Consider the following 20,221-nt stretch of genomic DNA (forward strand, 5'->3'; position numbering starts at 1 on the left):
GTCATCTCTGAGAACAGTCAACGATGAGCCAGGCACAGTTTGTTTCAGAGTGTTGCTGTGTTTTTTGTTTTAAACAGAGTTCTGTAAATAATTGAGTTGGCAGATGAACCACGTGGTGAAGTGCACAAACAACACAAATCCCACATTGAATCTCCGGTGTGAGTTGAGTTTTTATAGACCAGTAATTTACTAATGGAACACTTCATTGGCTTGGATAGAGTGGATGTGGAGAGGATGTCTCCACTAGTGGGAGAGTCTAGGACCAGAGGTCATAGGCTTACAATTAAAGGGCCTTCCTTTAGGAGGGAGATGAGAAGGAACTTCTTTAGTCAGCAGGTGGTGAGTCTGTGGAATTCTTTGCCACAGAAGGCTATGGAGGCCAAGTCAAAGGATATCTTTAAGTAAGTAAGTTTATTGGCCAAGTATTCACATACAAGGAATTTGCCTTGGTGCTCCGCCCACAAGTAACAACATGACAGTCACGAATGACTCAGAAATCACTAAACATTATTAATAATAAGACATTAATGATAAAACAATGATTAAAGCGGCGATAGATAGATTATTGATGAGTACAGGTGTCAGAGGTTATGGGGTGAAGGCAGTTAGAAGGGAGAGATGGATCAGCCATGATAGAGTAGATGGGCCGAATGGTCTAATTCTGCTCCTATCACTTATGACATGACCTTCACCCAACGTCTCACTGCTACACTGGAGAAAAAACTCCCGTGGTACCGAGGAACAGTGAAAAGCTTTTGTTGCGTGCTATCCAGTCAGTGGAGAGACAGATTATAATGGAGCCATTTACAGTGTTAGAGATTTAAGAGTGTGGAGCAATTGTAATATTTGACATATTTGTAATATTGTGGCTGGCACGCAAATAGTCGCCTGGGTTGGGGGCCATCTTGGCTTACCTAGGTGGCACGCTTTGAGTAGTTGACGAAGTCTCGGTTATTTGGCAGAGACTCATATCCCCAGCAACGATTCAGTGGGGGAAACAGTTCAATAAATAGGTGTTGCTAAATCCTTGATCTCACAGGGTAGAAAGATAGCTGTATATTTACATGGTAAATGGGTCTGGATGCTTTGCCCAGATATATTAAAATCCTCTCTTGACATTGAGATATATTGATATGGATCTATGAGAATAGCAATTTTCTCAATAAAAAATGCATTACTGCAGATGTGCTTTAAACTTTGTAATTAAATGAATGAATCAGATCCTGATTCAAAGTCAGAAGGGTATGCATATAATGATAGAGAACAGTACAGCACAGTAAAAAACGGTTGTGGCCACAATGTCTGTGCCGAACATAACTCCAACTCCACTTTGCACGTGAATCATATCTATCCATTTGCCGGCCCTTAGTTGCCACTATTATACCTGTCCCCACCACCACCCCTGGCAGCATGTTCCAGGCACCCGCCAAACACTGTAAAAAAAACCTCGCCCCACACATCTGTGCCTCACACTGTGGTGACACAGCGGCACAGCGGTAGAGTTGCTGCCTCACAGCGCCAGAGACCCGGGTTCGATCCTGACTACGGGTGCTGTCCGTACGGAGTTTGCACGTTCTCCCCCGTGACCTGCGTGGGTTTTCCCCGGGAGCGCAGTTTCCTCCCTCATCCCAAAGACGTACAAGTTTGTAGGTTTATTGGCTTCGGCAAAGATTGTAAATTGACCCTAGTGTGTGTGGGATAGTGTTAGTGTGCAGGGATCGCTGGTCAGTGTGAACTCGGTAGGTGCATGTTTCCGTGCTGTATCTCTAAACTAGACTAAACTAAACATCTCCTTAGTCTCTTTCACGTTAAAGATGTGCCCTCTAGTCTTTGACATCAGCACCCTGGGACAAAGATTCTGGCTGTCTACCACATCTATGTGGCGAATATTTGCATACCTTGAGTACGCAATCAAAAAACTGCACTGTGACCTGCCTGTCACAGGCGGAAATAACATATTCATTCTATGCCTCATGCAATTTAATATACTGCTATCAGCATAGGAAATCAAGTGTTTTAAGATAAAAACTGAATGGTTTAGATTATCTCGTGTGCTGAGAATGGTGAGACAATACTGCCAGTTTTCTCAACCCTACCAATGTTATTCTTTGATAAGCGTGTGTGTGCGGATCTGATTAGTTTGAAGAAGCTAAATCCCATGCCATTTCACCTCATATAGCCCGAGGAACACTTTAACCTAATTCACTTGATCACTCAAAAAGGGAAACTGATTAAATCAGACCAGCCACTGGATTTTCGTGGAGGCCCCAATCTTAATTTCCACTGTCCTCATGTGGAACTGACAGCTGAAATACTGCCAGATTTGGTTCTTTTTGACGCTGCTTTAGGTTTGCATCAGGCTTTCAGTTTTTTTCAGCCGATCATTAGAGAACTGCACAATAACAGCTGCAGGCGTGGTGGTGCATGACAGATCCTCCACTGCACAAAACTGCAGACACAAGGAACTGCAAGTGCTGGTTTGTGGAAAAACTACAAGTATGAATTAGATTATGGCAAGGACAGGAATGAGGCTGTGAGCCTAGGTGCAGCTGAGGCAGAGTGGAGATGGATGATTTTGCAGGGATAGTGTTTTGTATGTGGGCGGCACGGTGGCACTGGTAGAATTGCTGCCTAATGCCCCTGTCCCACTTAGGAAACCTGAACGGAAACCTCTGGAGACTTTGTGCCCCACCCAAGGTTTCCCATGCAGTTCCCGGAGGTTTTTGTCAGTCTCCCTACCTGCTGCCACTACCTGCAACCTCCGGCAACCACCTGCAACCTCCGGGAACCGCACAGAAACCTTGGGTGGGGTGCAAAGTCTCCAGAGGCTTCGGTTCAGGTTTCCTAAGTGGGACAGGGGCAGATACCCCACTTCCATCCCAACCACGGGTGCTTGTCTGTACGGAGTTTGTACGTTCCCCCTGTGACCCGCCTGGGTTTTCTCCGAGGTCTTCAGTCTCTTTGCACGCTCCAAAGACGTGCAGGTTTGTAGGTTAATTGGCTTGGCATAAATGTAAATTGTCCCTAGTGTGTGTAGGGCAGTGTTAATGTGCGGGGATCGCTGGTCGGTGCGGGCTGCGTGGGCCGCAGGGCTTGTTTGTGCGCTGTGTCTATAAGTAAACTGTCTCTAAAGTAAACTATTGCCCGGAACAATTACAACAATCGAGTAAGTAATTTGACATTAATTTACTAACTGACTATGAACATGGTACATCAGCCTAACTTCCATAAAATGGCTGCAGCTTAACAAACCGTGTCCCGACTGAGTCCCGCGCGGATCCCGTGTCAGCGTCCTCCGATCGGACCGCGTTCCCAATCTACCGCACACGTACGTACCCGTGATGTCCTTGGCTGGCAGGGATGCTGGCACGCACGGTGTAAGATGCCGGTGCTCATGCGTGTAACATGCAGGCACTGTTGCGTGTAAGATGCCGGTGCTCATACGTGTAAGATGCCGTCATGCATGCATTTAAAATGCGGGCACTCACAGAAACATAGAAAATAAGTGCAGGAGTGGGCCATTCAGCCCTTAGGCCCTAAGAGCTAAATCTAACTCTCCCTTGAAAACATCCAATGAATTGGCCTCCACTGCCTTCTGTGGCAGTGAATTCCACAGATTCACAACTCTCAACAAAAAAAATGTCCTAATCTCAGTCCTAAATGGCCTACCCCTTATTCTTCAACTGTGACCCCCTGGTTCTGGACTCCCCCGACATTGGGAACATTTCTCCTGCATCTAGACTGTCCAATCCCTTAATAATTTATATGCTTCTATAAGATCCCCTCTCATCCTTCTCAGTTTCGGCCCACCTAGTCCGCGATGACCAGCGATCTCTGCACACTTACGCGTTCTTACACACTGTAGGGGCAATAAACATACAAACCTGTACATCTTTGGGATGTGATTCGTATTCCTCCATTCCCTGCATATCTATGTGCTTATTTAAAAGCCTCCTGACTGCCACTAACATATATACTTCCACCATCACCCTTTGCATCACGTTCCAAGCCCCCACCACCATCTGCCTAAAAAAATAAACTCTCAAATATAACCTTTAAACATTGCCCCTCTCACCTTAAAGCTATGCCCTCTAGTCATTGACATTTCCACCCTGGGGAATAAGGTACTGACTATATACTCTATCTATGCCTATCATCATTTTATATAATTCAATCAGGCCTCCCCTCAACCTCCAACGCTCTAGAGATAACGCTTCAAGTTTGTTTGATCGCTCGTTATAACTAGGACCCTCTAATCCAGGCGGCATTCTGGTAAATCTCTTTTATATCTTCTCCAAAGCCTCCACATCCTTCCTGTAATGGGGCGACTAGAACTCCACACAATGCTCCAAATGCAGCCTAACAAGACCCGATGAAGCCACAGAAGGCATTGATGTCGTATTTGCAAGAGGATGTGAATCCCCTAGTAGCAGGCGTGAAAACAATGAGCTGAATGGCCTTCTGGCATGTGTCTGTATAACAAGAAGTACATTAAAAGATGAATGATCAACCAGAGATGCCACTAAAATCTAGGTCCGTAGTTGACTATGGCAAGGATAAAGTTGTGAGCTAAGGTTCAGCTGAGGTATGATTTAGATGTATGATTTTGCAGAGATTATGTAGGAAGACACATAATGCTGGAGTAACTCAGCAGGACAGGCAGCATCTCTGGAGAGAAGGAATGGGTGACGTTTCAGGTCGAGACGTTTCGGGTCTGAAATCTCGACTAGAAACGTCACCCATTCCTTCTCTCCAGAGATGCTGCCTGTCCTGCTGAGTTACTCCACCTTTTTGCGTCTCTCAATGTTCATACCATTGGGTTGGTAAGCTACCTGTTCATTTGTTCTATATCTCTCTATATCTCTGTCTAACATAGAAAATAGGCGCAGGAGGAGGCCATTCGGCCCTTCAAGCCAGCACCGTCACTCATTGTGATCATGGCTGATCATCCGAAATCAAAAACCCGTGCCTGCCTTCTCCCCATATCCCTTGATTCCACTGGCCCCTAGAGCTCTATCTAACTCTCTCCTAAATCCATCCAGTGATTTGGCCTCCACTGCCCTCTATGGCAGGGAATTCCACAAATTCACAACTCTCTGGGTGAAAACGTTTTTTCTCGCCTCAGTCTTAAATGGCCTCCTTTTTATTCTAAGACTGTGGCCCCTGGTTCTGGACTCGCCCAACATTGGGAACATTTTTCCTGCATCTAGCTTGTCCAGTCCTTTTATAATTTTATATGTTTCCATAAGATTGCCCCTCATCCTTCTAAACTCCAGCCTATATCTCTCTATCGCTCATTTCCTTTTCCCCTGACTCTCAACCCAAAACGTCACCCATTCCTTCTCTCCGGAGACACTGCCTGTCCCCGCTGAATTACTCCAGCTTTTTGTGTCTATGGACGGATATGTGGCTGAAATCTCAATTCAGGACCAAATAAGGAGCACAGTAGCAGTCTGATTATCCTGCATTGGTGACAAGGGAATGGAATTAATACAACAGAATTTTTCCAAATATACAACAGCTACAATATAGCACATTCACCACTGCAGTCTTGGAATAAACTCCAACACAAATTACACCTGTATTTGGAAAACTGCTCTCCCTAACGCAGTCTTTTACAGTCATCAATATATGCATTGGGGCTTCAATTTTGCATTAAATCTGAATTAAAGTACAGGTACTTTCTTACCACCAAATGCCAACACAATTCCTTGGAGTGCAGGAGACTGAGGAGTGATATCATAAAGGTGTATAAAACCATGAGAGGGATAGACAATGTGAATGCACAGAGTCTCTAGCCCAGACTAGGGCAATCAAGAGCCTGAGGACATAGGTTTTGTTAAACATGGCTTCAAAGGTTTCAAGCAATGTTGGGTAATAGAGTTGAGGTACATGATCAAATTACACCGAAGGAATTTTGGTTCATAGAAACATAGAAAATAGGTGCAGGAGTAGGCCATTCGGCCCTTCGAGCCTGCACCGCCATTCAATATGATCATGGCTGATCATCCAACTCAGTATCCTGTACCTGCCTTCTCTCCATACCCCCTGATCCCTTTAGCCACAAGGGCCACATCTAACTCCCTCTTAAATATAGCCAATGAACTGGCCTCAGCTACCTTCTGTGGGAGAGAATTCCAGAGATTCACCACTCTCTGTGTGAAAAAAGTTTTTCTCATCTCGGTCCTAAAAGATTTCCCCCCTTATCCTTAATCTGTGACCCCTTGTTCTGGACTTCCCCAACATCGGGAACAATCTTCCTGCATCTAGCCTGCCCAACCCCTTAAGAATTTTGTAAGTTTCTATAAGATCCCCCCTCAATCTTCTAAATTCTAGCGAGTACAAACCGAGTTCATATTATCTCCCACGGTGATGTATCTACCTAGGTTGTGGATTCCAAGCTTCACAGTGGAAGTTTATCAGCTGGACCCAGACTTAAGGCAAGATTTCGAACAAAGAAATAACACATTTGGGTGAAATTGCGATGTGAAATAGAGTTGAGAAGTATCACTGTAGACTTTAGACTTTGGAATTTAGAGATACAGCGGGGAGCAGGCCCTTTGTCTCATCGAGTCCTTGCCAACCAGCAATCACCCCATACACTAACACTATCCTACACACTAGGAACAATTTGTATTTGCATTAGTATTTGTACTAGCATTAGTATTGTCCTTGAGTCATCTACCATGATAACAGGCCCTTGGGTCTAACTTGCCAAAGCCGACCAAGATACATCATCTATATTAGTCCCAACTGCCCATGTTGATTAGTACGGGTGTCAGATGTTATGGGGAGAAGGCAGGAGAATAGGGAAGGAAGGAGAGATTGACCAGCCATGATTGAATGGCGGAGTTGACCAGATGGGCCGAATTGCCTAATTCTACTCCTATTACTTATGACGTTATGACCTAATTTACAATTTTGCCGAAGCCAATTAACCTACAAACCTGCAGGTCTTTCTGGTGTGGGAAGAAACCGGAGCACCCGGAGAAAACCAATGCGGTCACAGGGAGAATGTGCAGACTCCGTACAGATAGCACCCGTAGTCAGGATCGAACCCTGGACCCTGGATGGATGAGGCGCCACTGACCTGCCCCAACCTGATAAACTATCAGTTACAAACTAAGACCCTATAAACATCTCAAATGGTTGCAGGGAATGAGCAGAGTTGACTAATTTAAACTTGCAGTTCCCTCTCTAACTGCGAGCACAAATGGCAATGCCACTGTCGGCAAATGGTTTTAAAATTTAATGAGGAGGTTGATAGAAATCTCGTCACCTTGGTTTTCGCAACCCTTAGTGTGAAATTGTCCAGATTAGTACAAATAATTAACTAATTGGATAGGACAAGTTTGGAGGGATGTGGACTAGATGCAGGCAGGTGGGACTCGTGTAGTTGGGACAAGGTACACAAAAAATGCTGGAGAAACTCAGCGGGTGCAGCAGCATCTATGGAGCGAAGGAAATAGGCGACGTTTCAGGCCGAAACCCTTCTTCAGACCCTAGTTGACCCCAGTCTGAAGAAGGGCAAGTTGGGCGAAGGGCCCCACAATGTTCACGCTATGCCTATTTCCTTCGCTCCATAGATGCTGCTGCACTCACCAAAACTGCCCACTGAGTTTCTCCAGTGATTTTTTCACAAATTATGCATATTTACCCTAGTTTCTGGGCACACTATTGTAAAACCTTAGGCTGAAAAGTGGAGTGGGCAGGCAGTTGAGGCCGAAGGGTGACGTTTTTCCACACTGTCTTCAAACCTTCACAACCCTAAATGAATATGGAAGACCCTTAAATGTAATTATTTCTGAGAAATAAATAAGTGTAGAGTTTCTGCACGAAGTTGTGTTGTGGACGCAGCCCAAAACTCATCCAAACCAAACTTTCATTCACTTGTGTTTAAGAAGGAACTGCAGATGCTGGATATCGAAGGTTCACAAAAAATGCATATTTACAATTTGCAGTTTCTCTATGGCAAGGAAACGCTATTTCGTAAAAAACTTATAGATAGACACAAAAAGCGCTGGAAAGTAACACAAAAAAGCGGGCGGGGCAGCAGCATCTCTATAGAGAAAGAAATAGGTGACGTTTTGGGCCCGAGACCCTTCTTCAAATAGCGAGAGACAACCCTTTGAAATTATAAAAAAAGGAAGACCCTCAAATATAATTATTCTATGGAGAAAGGAAATAAGTGTACGTTTCGGCAAGAAACGTTGCCTATTTCCTTCGCTCCACGCAGATGCTGCAACCCCGCTGAGTTTCTCCAAACTTTTTTGTGTAAACTTTCATTCCTTGTTCTATATCTCGCTATTTCACTATCTATACCTCTAGTCCACCTCTCCCTCGACTCTCAGTCTGAAGAAGGGTCTCGACCCAAAACATCACCTATTCCTTTTTCTCCAGAGATGATGCCTGACCCGCTGAGTTACTATAGCCTTTTGTGTCCATCTTCCCTTCCATTGACTCCATCTACACTTCAAGCTGCCTAGGGAAGGCCAACAGCATAATCGAGGATGAGTGTCACTCCCTCTTCTCCCCTCTCCCATCAGACAAACGGTACAGAAGTGTGAATACGCACACACACACACACACACACACACACACACACACACACACACACACACACACACACACACACACACACACACACACACACACACACACACACACACACACACACACACACACACACACACACACCTTCAGATTCAGGACACTATAAAGTTGAAGTAACAAGCGTTGAATCTCTTCTGCTTTTAGATCGGGCACTGGAATGAATATGAAAGACTCGTGACTATTGCCGAAGTACAGCAGGTCAATGAATCGACTTCTGCTGAAAACAGAACCATAGTGGTCACCACAATCATGGTGAGTACCACCCTTATTCAATACTTTACTAACTTTAAAAAAAATAAAAATAAAATTCGTGCATTTCGTTTATGTTCCGCACTCTAATTTTTGCCAACAAATTATTTTGCAGAGAGCTACACAGTAATGGAATGTCACTGACTGACTGTGAGAAGATATTAGTGCAGACTTAAATATAAGATTTAAGCTGATTCCCAAATACAGTAATATATTACTGGTGGCGACTCGCTTCTGTTCTCTAAGCGGTACATCTCAGTAATTTATTACCTCCGCCCCAAAAGGGGACAGAGGTACTACCTGTCTACCTGTCTACCTGTCTGTCTGTCTGCCTACCTGCCTGCCTGCTTGGCTACCTATCTATATGCTTGTCTGTCTGCTTGTGAACAACAACTACAGAAATCCATTGTGGATTTCAGAGGAACTGCAAATGTAGGTTCCAGGGAACGATGCTACAAACAAGTACGGTTCTACGCAAGGTCCAATAATTAATCAATTATTGCATGGTGACCTGTTTTCAATTTGATGTGGTGATTCGCCATTACGTGTAAGAAAGTAAATATGATGATTTTCACGCTAGTAAAAAAAAAAAAAAAAACTGCTGGAAGGAAGGACTCAGTGGGTCAAGCGGCATCTGTGGATGTCAACCAAGACATGGTTGGCATTTCAGGTTCACGACCTTGCATCAGGACTTGACCCGAAATGTCTGCCATTCCTTTGCCTCCAGAGATGCTGCTTGATGCTGTTGAGTTCTTCCAGCACGTTTGCTCCAAATTCCAGCATCTGTAGTCTCTTGTATTTCCTTAATGATCTTCAAGCTTATGATTTATCTGCTGCCAGCTTTCAATCAGGGGAGTTACAGTATGTTGCATGGACAGGTCCCTAAAGCAAACATGTTCAATGGCTTTTAGGGTTGGCCATCTGAGCTACAAGTCAGTGTTGATCTCACCATTGTTACTGACTTGTATTCTCACAATACCCCCTTAAACGCATGTACAGGTAACTTTGTTAGTTATTAAGTGTGACTAATATATAAGATGGTTTCAGCATAGATCTATAAACTCAATTGTTGGCCTGATCTGCTATTCCTTTATAACAATGGCCATCTTGATCTGCACCTTGATACTTTAGGATGAGAATGCTTATGGGCAACAATACTATTCACAGTCCAGTGAATATTTCTTAAAATCAAAGATGGATATATCCAATGATATTAGCAAGGCTTAGTTGTTTGGAACTTCTTTATGTCAATGTCACCAAAAATGCAGAGAGTTTCGGGTCAGGAGTAGAGGTTGCAATGAAAACAGGGAGAAGAAACTTCATATGTTGTTATGTTTTGCAATAGTATTTCCAGATTATATTTATATTAAATGTTAAAGCATTTTGATTTTAATACAACTGTATTACGTTATAATAGCAATTTATTTTTCTTACTTTTGCAAATATTATTCCAATGTTCAAGATCTTATTTGTACTTTTCTCACTAAAATGGGTGATGTTAAAAGTGTTAAAAAAATGTAACATGGAGTCTGTAACAGGGGGAGTTCATTTTATAAGTTCCACTTATTGCCATCGTTTTTTTATTGTCTTCTATTGTCACTTTTTTTCAAGAAGCAAAAGATCCCAAATACTGTTCAATAAATGTCCATTCATTTTGTATGTGATATTGTCACTTTTTTCCCCGCAAACATTTTCTACACATGCTCACTTGCTCGATCGATCTCTAGCGGTGAATTTACATCATTGGACAAACGTTGCCAAAGTTCCCAGTCAGTGTTGTGTCAGTCACTGCATGGACGGTTTGCCTGTTTTTTTACACTGTTGTAGAATACAGTGCTTCAATATAACTTTTTTTTTCTTAAACTGAGGAATCCCAACTTCATGAATCAGAACTATCTCCATTACATTTTTGTAACTTTTATGATGGCAAACTGTAGGGTCCTAAGTGATAGGAGTAGAATTAGGCCATTCGGCCCATTAAGTCTATGCCATTCACTCATGGCTGATCTACCTTTCCCTTCTAACCCCATTCTCCTGCTTTCTCCCCATAACACCTGACATCCGTACTAATCAAGAATCTATCTATCCCTGCCTTAAATATATCCACTGACTTGGCCTCCACAGCCTTCTGTGGCAAAGAATTCCACAGATTCACCACCCTCTGACTAAAGAGATGTTCTCCTCATCTCCTTCCTAAATGAACGTCCTTTAATTCTGAGTCATTGACCTCTAGTCCAAGACTCTCCCACTAGTGGAAACTTCCTCTCCCCATCCACTCTATCCAAGCCTTTCACTATTCTGTATGTTTCCAGGAGGTCCCCGCTCATTCTTCTAAACTCCAGGGAGCACAGGCCCACGCCGACAAACGCTCATCATAGGTTAATCCACTCATTCCTGGGATCACTTGTAAACGTCCTCTGGACTATCTCCAGAGCCAGCACATCCTTCCTCAGTAAGGCAGATGCGGAGTATCAGCAATTTATTTCTAAGATAGACACAAAAAGCTGGAGCAACTCAGCGGGACAGACAAGTCTGAAGAAGGGCCTGGACCTGAAACGTCACCTGTTCCTTCCTTCTCTCCAGAGATGCTGCCTGCCCTGCTGAGTTGCTCCAGCTTTCTTGTGTCTATCTTCGGTTTCAACCAGCATCTACTGTTCCTTCCTACGCCTATCAATTTATTTCTGGCAGTTGCCATCGAGAATCTATCCCAGCCGTGTTGGGATAAAGAGCTGGAGATACTGATGGCAGCAAGTGAAGTGAAACCGGGGACAAGTCTGAGACTCAGTACTGACCATTACTTAGACCGAATCAACACTGACAAAGGTAACTTGTCAAGCCGTGCCCTTCCCAGGGCTGTCACCTGCCGAGGGCATTCACCAGGAGAACGGCCTTTGTTTCTCTCCGTTATAATCAGTCATGAACTGCGTCAGGGCTGTACGCCGCTGCTAATCTGTGCTATGAAGAGACAGGATCGGATTGCACCTGGTGAAAAATTCAGTGATGTTACGCCTGAAAAGGTGCTGTCAGGTTCAGTTGAATGCACTGTATAACATTCCCAAGTCCCATACAAAAGAATTTCGAAAGCAAACCGGTTAATAGCACAGTTTGAGTAGCATTAATACGCTTGTTGCTAACATTGCAAACTATCATACCAAACCCTGAAGATGGACACAAAATGCTGGTGACCCTCGGACTATCATTCATCGGACTTTACTGGCTTTACCTTGCACTAAACGTTATTCCTGTACCATTTATCTACTGGCTGTTAATGGCTCGATTGTAAGCATATATTGTCCATTCGCTGACCAGTTAGCACGCAACAAACAAAAAGCTTTTCACTGTACCTCGGTACATGTGACAATAAACTAAGCTAAACTGAACTAACTCAGCGGGTCAGGCAGCATCTCTTGAGAACAGGAAAATACCATTCTTGTCTAGGTCTCGTGTCTAAGTCTAATGTCTAGATCTAGTGCCCAGGTGTCTAGACCTATTCCTTCTCTCCAGAGATGCTGCTTGGCCCGCTGAGTTACTCCTGCATTTTGTGTCTATCTTCGGTGTAAAGCAGCATCTGCAGTTCCTTCCTACACATTCAAAACTCTGAACGGACCATCTCCGTGACAACAGAATGTCTCATCTGAGAAGTTCAAAGGTTGACCGAAATGCAATGGCCATTCTGAGCCAAATTGCTTTCCTTAGAATGAAAGGAGCAGCTTTAAGTTGCATCCTGAACTTAATTCCCAGCTACTGAAATTGGCTGGAAAATTTACAACTAAACTGTTCCAGGTTCCATTCCTTACATGTGCTGAAAAGGGGGGATATTTACTACAACAATAATGGAGTATTCAGAGAGTCGTATAGCATGGAACCAGGCCCTTCAGCCCACTGAATCCATGCTGACAATTGAACAGTCATTTGCACCGATTCCATTTTATTCACACCCACATTCCCATCCACGCCTCTCAGATTCTACCGTGGACCTGCACGCTCGGGGCAAGTTACAGCGGTATATTAACCTGCCAACCTTCATGCCTATGGGATGTTGGGAGGAAGCTGGAGCATCAGGATGAAAACTGATGCGGCCACAGAAATAATTTGCAAGCTGCTCACAGGCAGCACCAGAGGTCAGGATCGAGGCGGGGTCACGGGACCTGTGAGGTAGCAACTCTGCTATCTGCACCATTGTGCTGACTAAGGTTAACCAAGGTTAATTCTGATTGAAGAGAGGACGATTAATCAGGATTTCCGTGTCTAAATTCTGATCGTGATTATGTGTCCACATTGAGAGGGAGGGCAGGTGCGGCCTCAACATTAAAGGCTTTCTGTCGAATGCTCCTGGCACTTACATTGAAACATATGTCTTAATAATAGCCAGCTGGGTTCAGCCTTGAACTATTTGAAATGGAGGACCGTGTGAGGCCATAAAACTGGACACAGGCATGAATCACGAACCCTCGCAAGGGAAGAGAAGAACTAACGTTTGCAGCAACATTGAGAACCTCTCGGTAACACAAATTTAAAAAAGTAAACTTCTGAGTGGATGAGTACCCAGGACAATTCAGGAGTAGCGTGGGCGAGGCTTAGAGGGGTGGCTGCTTGGTGGAAGACCCTGTGACATCCTGACTTAATTACATTTGTGCAAACTACCTTCTCTGCTCCAGAACTATTGTTAGAAACTGGGGATAAGAGTAGGAGGTTTCAACGTTCCTCTAAACGTTTGGGGAAGGATGGAGATGAGATGCAATATGTGGGCAGTAGAGAAGGATAAGGGTAGGTCTCCATAGTGGTCCCAAAGGGAGTAGGTGGAAGGTCTGGAGAAGAAATATTTATGTTTTGTGTGCCTCACTGGAATTTTGGGATAATTTAGGAACGCTATCTTGGCTTCTTCCATTTAAACTCCTATCTCCTGCCAATTTTAGTGGCATAGAGATATACAGTGTAGAGTCATACATCATGGTAACAGGCCCATTGACCCAACTTGCCCACACCGACCAACATGTCCCCATCTACACTAGTCCCACCTGCCTGTGTTGGGCCCTTATCCCTCTAAACCTGTCCTATCCATGTACTAAATTTTTCTTAAACATTGTACTAGTACCTGCCTCAAGTTTCCTTGTTCCATACACCCATAACCCTTTGTGTAAAAAAGTTACCTCTCAGGTTCCTATTCAATCATTTCCCCCCCGCCCCCACTTAAAACCTATGTCCTCTGGTTCTCGATTCCCCTTCTCATGGCAAGAGACTTGGCGTACTTAATTTATTACTCTCGAGATTTTGTACACTTCTATAAGATCAAGATACAGCACTTTAACCCATGGAGTTTGTGCCAATCACTCACTAATTTCTGCTGGATAGCTTGATGCCCAAGGATGCCTCCCACTATTTCTGGTTTAAACACTTTTTAAACACTTAAACACCTTTCCCATTTGGGTTGGATATGCTCCAACCTATCTGAAGTAGTACTATAAGCTTGAGGTAATTGGCGTGACACTTCTCACCCCATCCCCTCATCAGTACGAAGAAAGGTCTCGACCTGAAACGTTACTGATTCTTTCTCTCCAGAGATGCTGCCTGAACCACCGAGTTACTGCAGCTTTATATCTATCTGCAGTGTAAACCAGCATCTGCAGTTCCTTCCTTCTACACCCCTTTTATTAAGCATCGGACCCAAGTTCAAGTTCAAGAGAGTTTGTTGTCATGTGTCCCTGATAGGGCAATGAAATTCTTGCTTTGCTTCAGCGCAACAGAACATAGTAGGCATTGACTACAAAACAGATCAGTGTGTCCATATACCACTATATAAATATATACACACATGAACCCAGGTGAATTAAATCAGATTTCTAAAGTCCCCATCCACATTTTGATTTCCCAAAAAAATCCTGTAAATTGCCACAGCTTCCATGAACGGAGTGGTGTGTTTAAAATAAAAGAATAAAGTTTACTTTCCTGGTTTGAAATTGGTACCGGTGATATTTGCGCTCGGCCAATGGTCGAAACGTTTGCTTTTCAGTTTTGACAACTATAGTGGTCAACGGTGATAGATCTTTCTCTAATGTTGTAGAATTTAGGGCCAGATCAAGTGCTGCTTCAGGAGGCTGTAGATATTAAGTGGGTCGGGTCAAATCAGGTGTGTTATCTGTAGGAAAAAACAGCTGTGCTCCTTTTTAAGTTCCACGATTTCATATCTATAATGCGTTGTGCCAATTACACTGAAATTAACATGTCTATGATATTTACTTATTACCACTCATCATCTTACTGCCTCTTCACAAAAAAACACACTGTATGGGTTACAGTGATTGTAGTAAGTGCAGATATATATACATATATATATATTAAAAAGTGCATATATGTGGATGATATTGTTGAAAAATTAGTGGACGAACCTTGATCCACTCTCAGTTTAGATGATTCACTTATGCATGTTTTTGTTGTTGCAGGAATCACCGTATGTAATGCTGAAGAAAAATCATGAACAGTTTGGTGCAAATGATAGATATGAAGGCTATTGTGTGGATTTAGCTTTTGAAATAGCCAAGCATGTTGGCATTAAATATAAACTCTCTGTTGTCCCTGATGGTAAATATGGAGCTAGAGACCCTGAAACTAAAATCTGGAATGGAATGGTGGGGGAGCTGGTGTATGGGGTAAGTATCAGTTTAAGGAAGTTTAGAGACATTTTTTGTATGCAATGCAGGCCGAAAATCGGACATGGATTATTCAAAGTTCTACTTTAACACACAGAGCATAATCATAGAATCAGAGAAAGTCATAGGCGTGGAAACAGGCCCTAACATGCCAATGCCAGCCAACAAGCCCCATCTACACTAGTCCCACCTGCCTGCTTTTCCCCCATATCCCGCTAAACCTGTCCTATCCATGTACCCGTCCACATGTTTCTTAAACCGTGCGATAGTATCTGTCTCAACTACCACCTCGGGCAGTTTGTTCCATACACACACCACCCCTTTGTTTAAAAATGCTACCCCTCTGGTTCCCATTAAATCTTTCCCCCCCTCACTTTAAAGTTATGGCCTGCCATGGCTATTTTGGGGGCAATGTTACTTTCTTCTAACTGATGCTAGAACAAAGAATAAAGATGACTTCACAATCCAAGGCTGCGTTGCAGGCAACATGGAATAGTTTTACTATCATCAAGTAAATGGTCCTCAGAAAATCAGTCCAAGTGCACAATGAATTAGTGCCTGGTAATTACACTATGCATCTGTTTCATTGACTCTTTGGCGAAAGACAATTCTCTAGGCAGAAGTGTTTATTTCATGTTACTTGGGTTGTTAATTAATGAACTGAAAGTATCGGTTACTAGATAATTAAATTGATCAGGGACTGCTCATTGATCCAGTTTATGGAAGCCCATCTCCTTGTAAAGTTTCAGTCTCAATGCACTTCATTGGTATAGAACTGCTGTTGTACAGAGATTTTACATGCATTCTTTTAAAGTAGTTCTCTTCAGATAGATATATTAGTCGATGGTGGCCACGTGCATGGTTCAATCCAACCTTGCTCTAAGAAGCTTGCAGTTCTAGTTATTTTGCTTACCTTTGGATGATGAAGAACAGCCTTGTAAAGAACAGTCCTGTGAATTCTCCCCACAATTGCAACTGTACTAATTGTGCTGCACTCAAACAGAACCCTCGGGGAGAAAATTTGCCATTTGGAGCATTCTAGGTGGCTGGACCAGGTCGACTGTTCAATTCAGTGTACTTGAAAGAAAACAGAGAGAGAGAGAATAAGTGAGACTGAGAATGAGAGTGAGAGTGAGGGAGAGGAAGAGATAGATAGAGAGAGAGATAGAGAGAGATAGAGAGGGAGAGACAGAGAGAGAGAGACAGAGACAGAGAGACATGTATTTATACTTATGCATTTTAAATATGTATGTCATGTTTTATACTTTGGCAATATAATAATGTATTTTTTATCATGCCAATACAGTTTTTAAATTGAAATTGAATTGAAAATTGAGAGACAGAGATAGACAGAGACAGAGACAGAGATAGATAGAGATAGAGACAGAGATGGAGAGAGTGGGAGAGATGGAGAGAAAAGGTGACTTTCATCTATATGTGATGTAACATGGTCGATCTCTCCAGATTATTTTCCAGTTTCCCTTCAAAATCTGCGCGCCTCTCTTGCATAAAATGTGGCGTATATATGATCAACCGATTAACGTTTACATTCCCAGTGGAACCAAGTCCAACATGAGAAACCATCAAGTGATCATATATTCTTCCGAATGAAAATAAGTTTTGGAAATTTGGAACAACTAATTCAATGTGGACATCAGGTGCCTGAATTGGCATCCAAGGTTCAAATCAGTACAGTGTCTGAAAATTGTGCTTACACCAGCAGCCCATGTATTCCACAAGCACAGCAAATTAGACAACTTGGTCAATGATGGAGTTGAAAAGTTCCAATGGTCAGCGTCTGAAAAACTGTTTTGATACGAAAGATCAAACCCAGAATAAGACTAGCCTCATTGAAGATATCAATTGTGATCTTTCTAACACAAATCATCCTCACGCTGACCTCTGAAGACAAGGTAGAGGGCAGTCTCTAAGATATGTCAGCATTAATGGCCCTTCCGGTTGCGAGAACTGCACAGCTTTCACTTCTGATGTGTGGGAAGGAACTGCCGCTGCTGGTTTAAACCAAAGTTAGGCACAAAAAGTTGGAGTAACTCAGTGTGACTGGCAGCATCTCTGGAGAGAAGGAATGGGTGACGTTTTGGGTCGAGACCCTTCTTCAGACTGATCTACCTTCGATTTTTCCAGCATCTGCAGTTCTTTCTTAAATACAAAAAGCTGGAGTAACTCAGTGCGACAGGCAGCATCTCTGGAGAGAAGGAATGTGTGACGTTTCGGGTCGAGATGCTTCTGCAGACTGCCTGCACCAGTTCTGATGTATCTGCATCTGCCTGTGCTATATCTGCCACTTTCGACAAAGGGGAGCTCTTTCTGTCAATTTGGCCAAAGCAAGGAGACAACGGTGTGAGAAGTGTTTTTGTTGGATGGCCAGCTATCTGAATATGCAAGGCCTCAATACGCATGTAACCAGAGAGATTAGGCATCTGGCCCCCCCTCGCTTGGTCGCGCCTGCGTGCCAGGGCACTGTGGTTCAAATCTAATACAGCACCCTCTGAGCCTGCTGAAGCAGAAACTGCTACCATCTGACCAGATCAGATGCCTGCTGCTCCACAGCCATGGCAGAGCGTTGAACACTATCATTGTTCGGTGCACCTTGCATCAATGTTTCCATGGGGAAAGAGAAGCTTTAATAGAGTGCAAGCAGAGGAGGTGGAAGAGAAGAAAGAAATAGAAGTGAGCAACGCTGACCTGCTATCAGAAAGCCAATCAACGCTGGCAAGCCTTCCAGTCAAAGTCGATGTGCCATCTTCTTCATGTATTGGCCCCAGCATGCCATATTCTGCTCAATGAAGATGGCTTCCACAACCATCTTGGTGCCCGCTCTTATTTTCTATTCATCTGCAATGTATGTTCAGACACTTCACCACTACTGCCATTTAATGGACTTGATTAACATATTTCTGAGTGGAGTGACTGGACTACTCTGATGAATCATTACCCTGAAAAGTAGTGGCTTTAATGTTCCTTCTCTGGCTTCCCATTAGCCTCTTGAGACTAGCTGGGGATATGGGTCACTTATAAGCATGAAGTCAGCAATCAGGAGGGCTGAGGGGGCCAAGTGAGTGGATATTTTTAAGGCAGAGATAGACAAATTCTTGATTGGAACGGGTGTCGAGGGTTATGGGGAGAAGGGAGGAAAATGGGATTAGGAGGCAGAGATCAGCCATGATTGAATGGCGGAGTGGACTGGATGGGCCGAATGGCCTAATTCTATTCCTATAACTTGTGAAGACACATTCAGGCCACTTATCCAGCTTTGCTCTGCTGGACTGTACTCCTGTGAACTGGAACCAAAAGACTTATAGCCCTGTCCCATTGTATGAGTTCATTCAAGAGTTCTCCCGAGTTTGCCCTTTCGAACTCGGAGATTTACGATAATGGCCGCTCGTAGGTACTCGGGGCTCTCGTGGACATTTTTCAACATATTGAAAAATCTTCACAAGTCTTCCCGAGCTTACCGCGTTTCCCGAGTACATGCCGTCAGCGTTACGAGCCGCTAAGAGACGTCCCCGAGCTCCGACGTGCCCGCTAAGTGCATTCTATGTGCTTACCACGAGTTTGATTTTTTTTTTAAACTCGGGAGAGCGCTTGAACGAACTCATACAGTGGGACAGGGCTTTAACTCGTTGCCGTGGCAGCAACTAAGATTATTTACCAAGTTTGGAACTTCCTTCAAACCTTTGCACAGATGGGTTTAGAGATGCTTGACTCAAGTTGTCAGCCTTCAAGGCAGTCGAATCTTGGCATCCTTACCCACAGCAGAGAATTTCTGGGGCAGCACAGTGGCGCAGCGAGTACAGTCGCTGCCTTGTAGCGCCAGAGAGCTGGGTTTGATCCTGACTATGGGTGCTGTCTGTACGGAGTTTGCACGTTCTCACCCTAACCTGCGTGGGTTTTCCCCGGGTGCTCCAGTTTCCTCCCACACTCCAAAGACATAGAGGTTAATTGGCTTTGGTAAAGTTTGTAAATTGGGCCTAGTGTGTAGGATAGTGCTAGTGTTCGGGGATCGCTAATCGGCACGGACTCGGTGGGCCAAAGGGCTTGTTTCCGTGCTGTATCTCTAAACTAAGCTGAACTAGATTTCATCCATGTCACATCCACAATCTATAAACGCAGTGACAGTCATAACAAAATAGTGCCTTGTGTCTGCATGAAACAGGAGTGAAGTGCATGACCTGCCCTGGGGCAATGAACTGAAAATATAGATGCAATGTTTGCTCCAAATTTGTGCCATGGCCTCAAATAAATAAAAGCAACACGTCGCAGGTAGCAGTACAGAATCCCAATGCACTTGGAGAAACAAACTAATCACTGCCAGCAAGCTGAAATAAAAGCGGAAAAGGCAGGAAATATTTCCCAGATCTGGCAGCACCTGTAGCAAAGGAAACACACCCAATGAAAGACATTGAGTTGAAATTTTAATTTGACTTCTCTCTCCACAGACGCTGCCTGGTCTGCTGACTATTCATATTTCTGTTCTTAATTTCAATGTAGTTTACCGACTGGGGCTTAGGGAAATATTGCCCGTTGAAATCCCCATTGAGAGGGATGATAAACACAGAATAGGGTGGACACTGCAGGGTAGTCGAACCAAGAGAAATCTCCCCAGGAATCACGGGAACTTACATGAAACAAATAATTACTAAGTTGAGGTACAGAGTAACTGAGCAGAACTCAAGCTATCTTATGCCAAG

At 43.7% G+C, this 20,221-nt stretch overlaps 1 protein-coding gene across 3 annotated transcripts in view; it reads left to right on the forward strand.

Annotated features, from left to right (window-relative positions):
- Nucleotides 1-20,221, forward strand: part of LOC129702042 (glutamate receptor 3-like) — a 228,766-nt gene that overhangs the window by 125,068 nt on the left and 83,477 nt on the right. For all 3 annotated transcript variants that reach the window (XR_008724311.1, XM_055643554.1, XM_055643555.1), the window contains exons 7-8: nucleotides 8,758-8,865; nucleotides 15,303-15,509. Coding sequence is in view for 2 of the 3 variants with exons in the window: in XM_055643554.1 (XP_055499529.1) it covers nucleotides 8,758-8,865; nucleotides 15,303-15,509 (315 nt within the window). In the remaining variant the exon portion in view is untranslated. The remainder of the gene's footprint in view (nucleotides 1-8,757; nucleotides 8,866-15,302; nucleotides 15,510-20,221) is intronic.

The sequence above is a fragment of the Leucoraja erinacea genome, chromosome 12 (assembly GCF_028641065.1).
Source record: "Leucoraja erinacea ecotype New England chromosome 12, Leri_hhj_1, whole genome shotgun sequence".
Lineage (NCBI taxonomy): Eukaryota > Metazoa > Chordata > Chondrichthyes > Rajiformes > Rajidae > Leucoraja > Leucoraja erinaceus.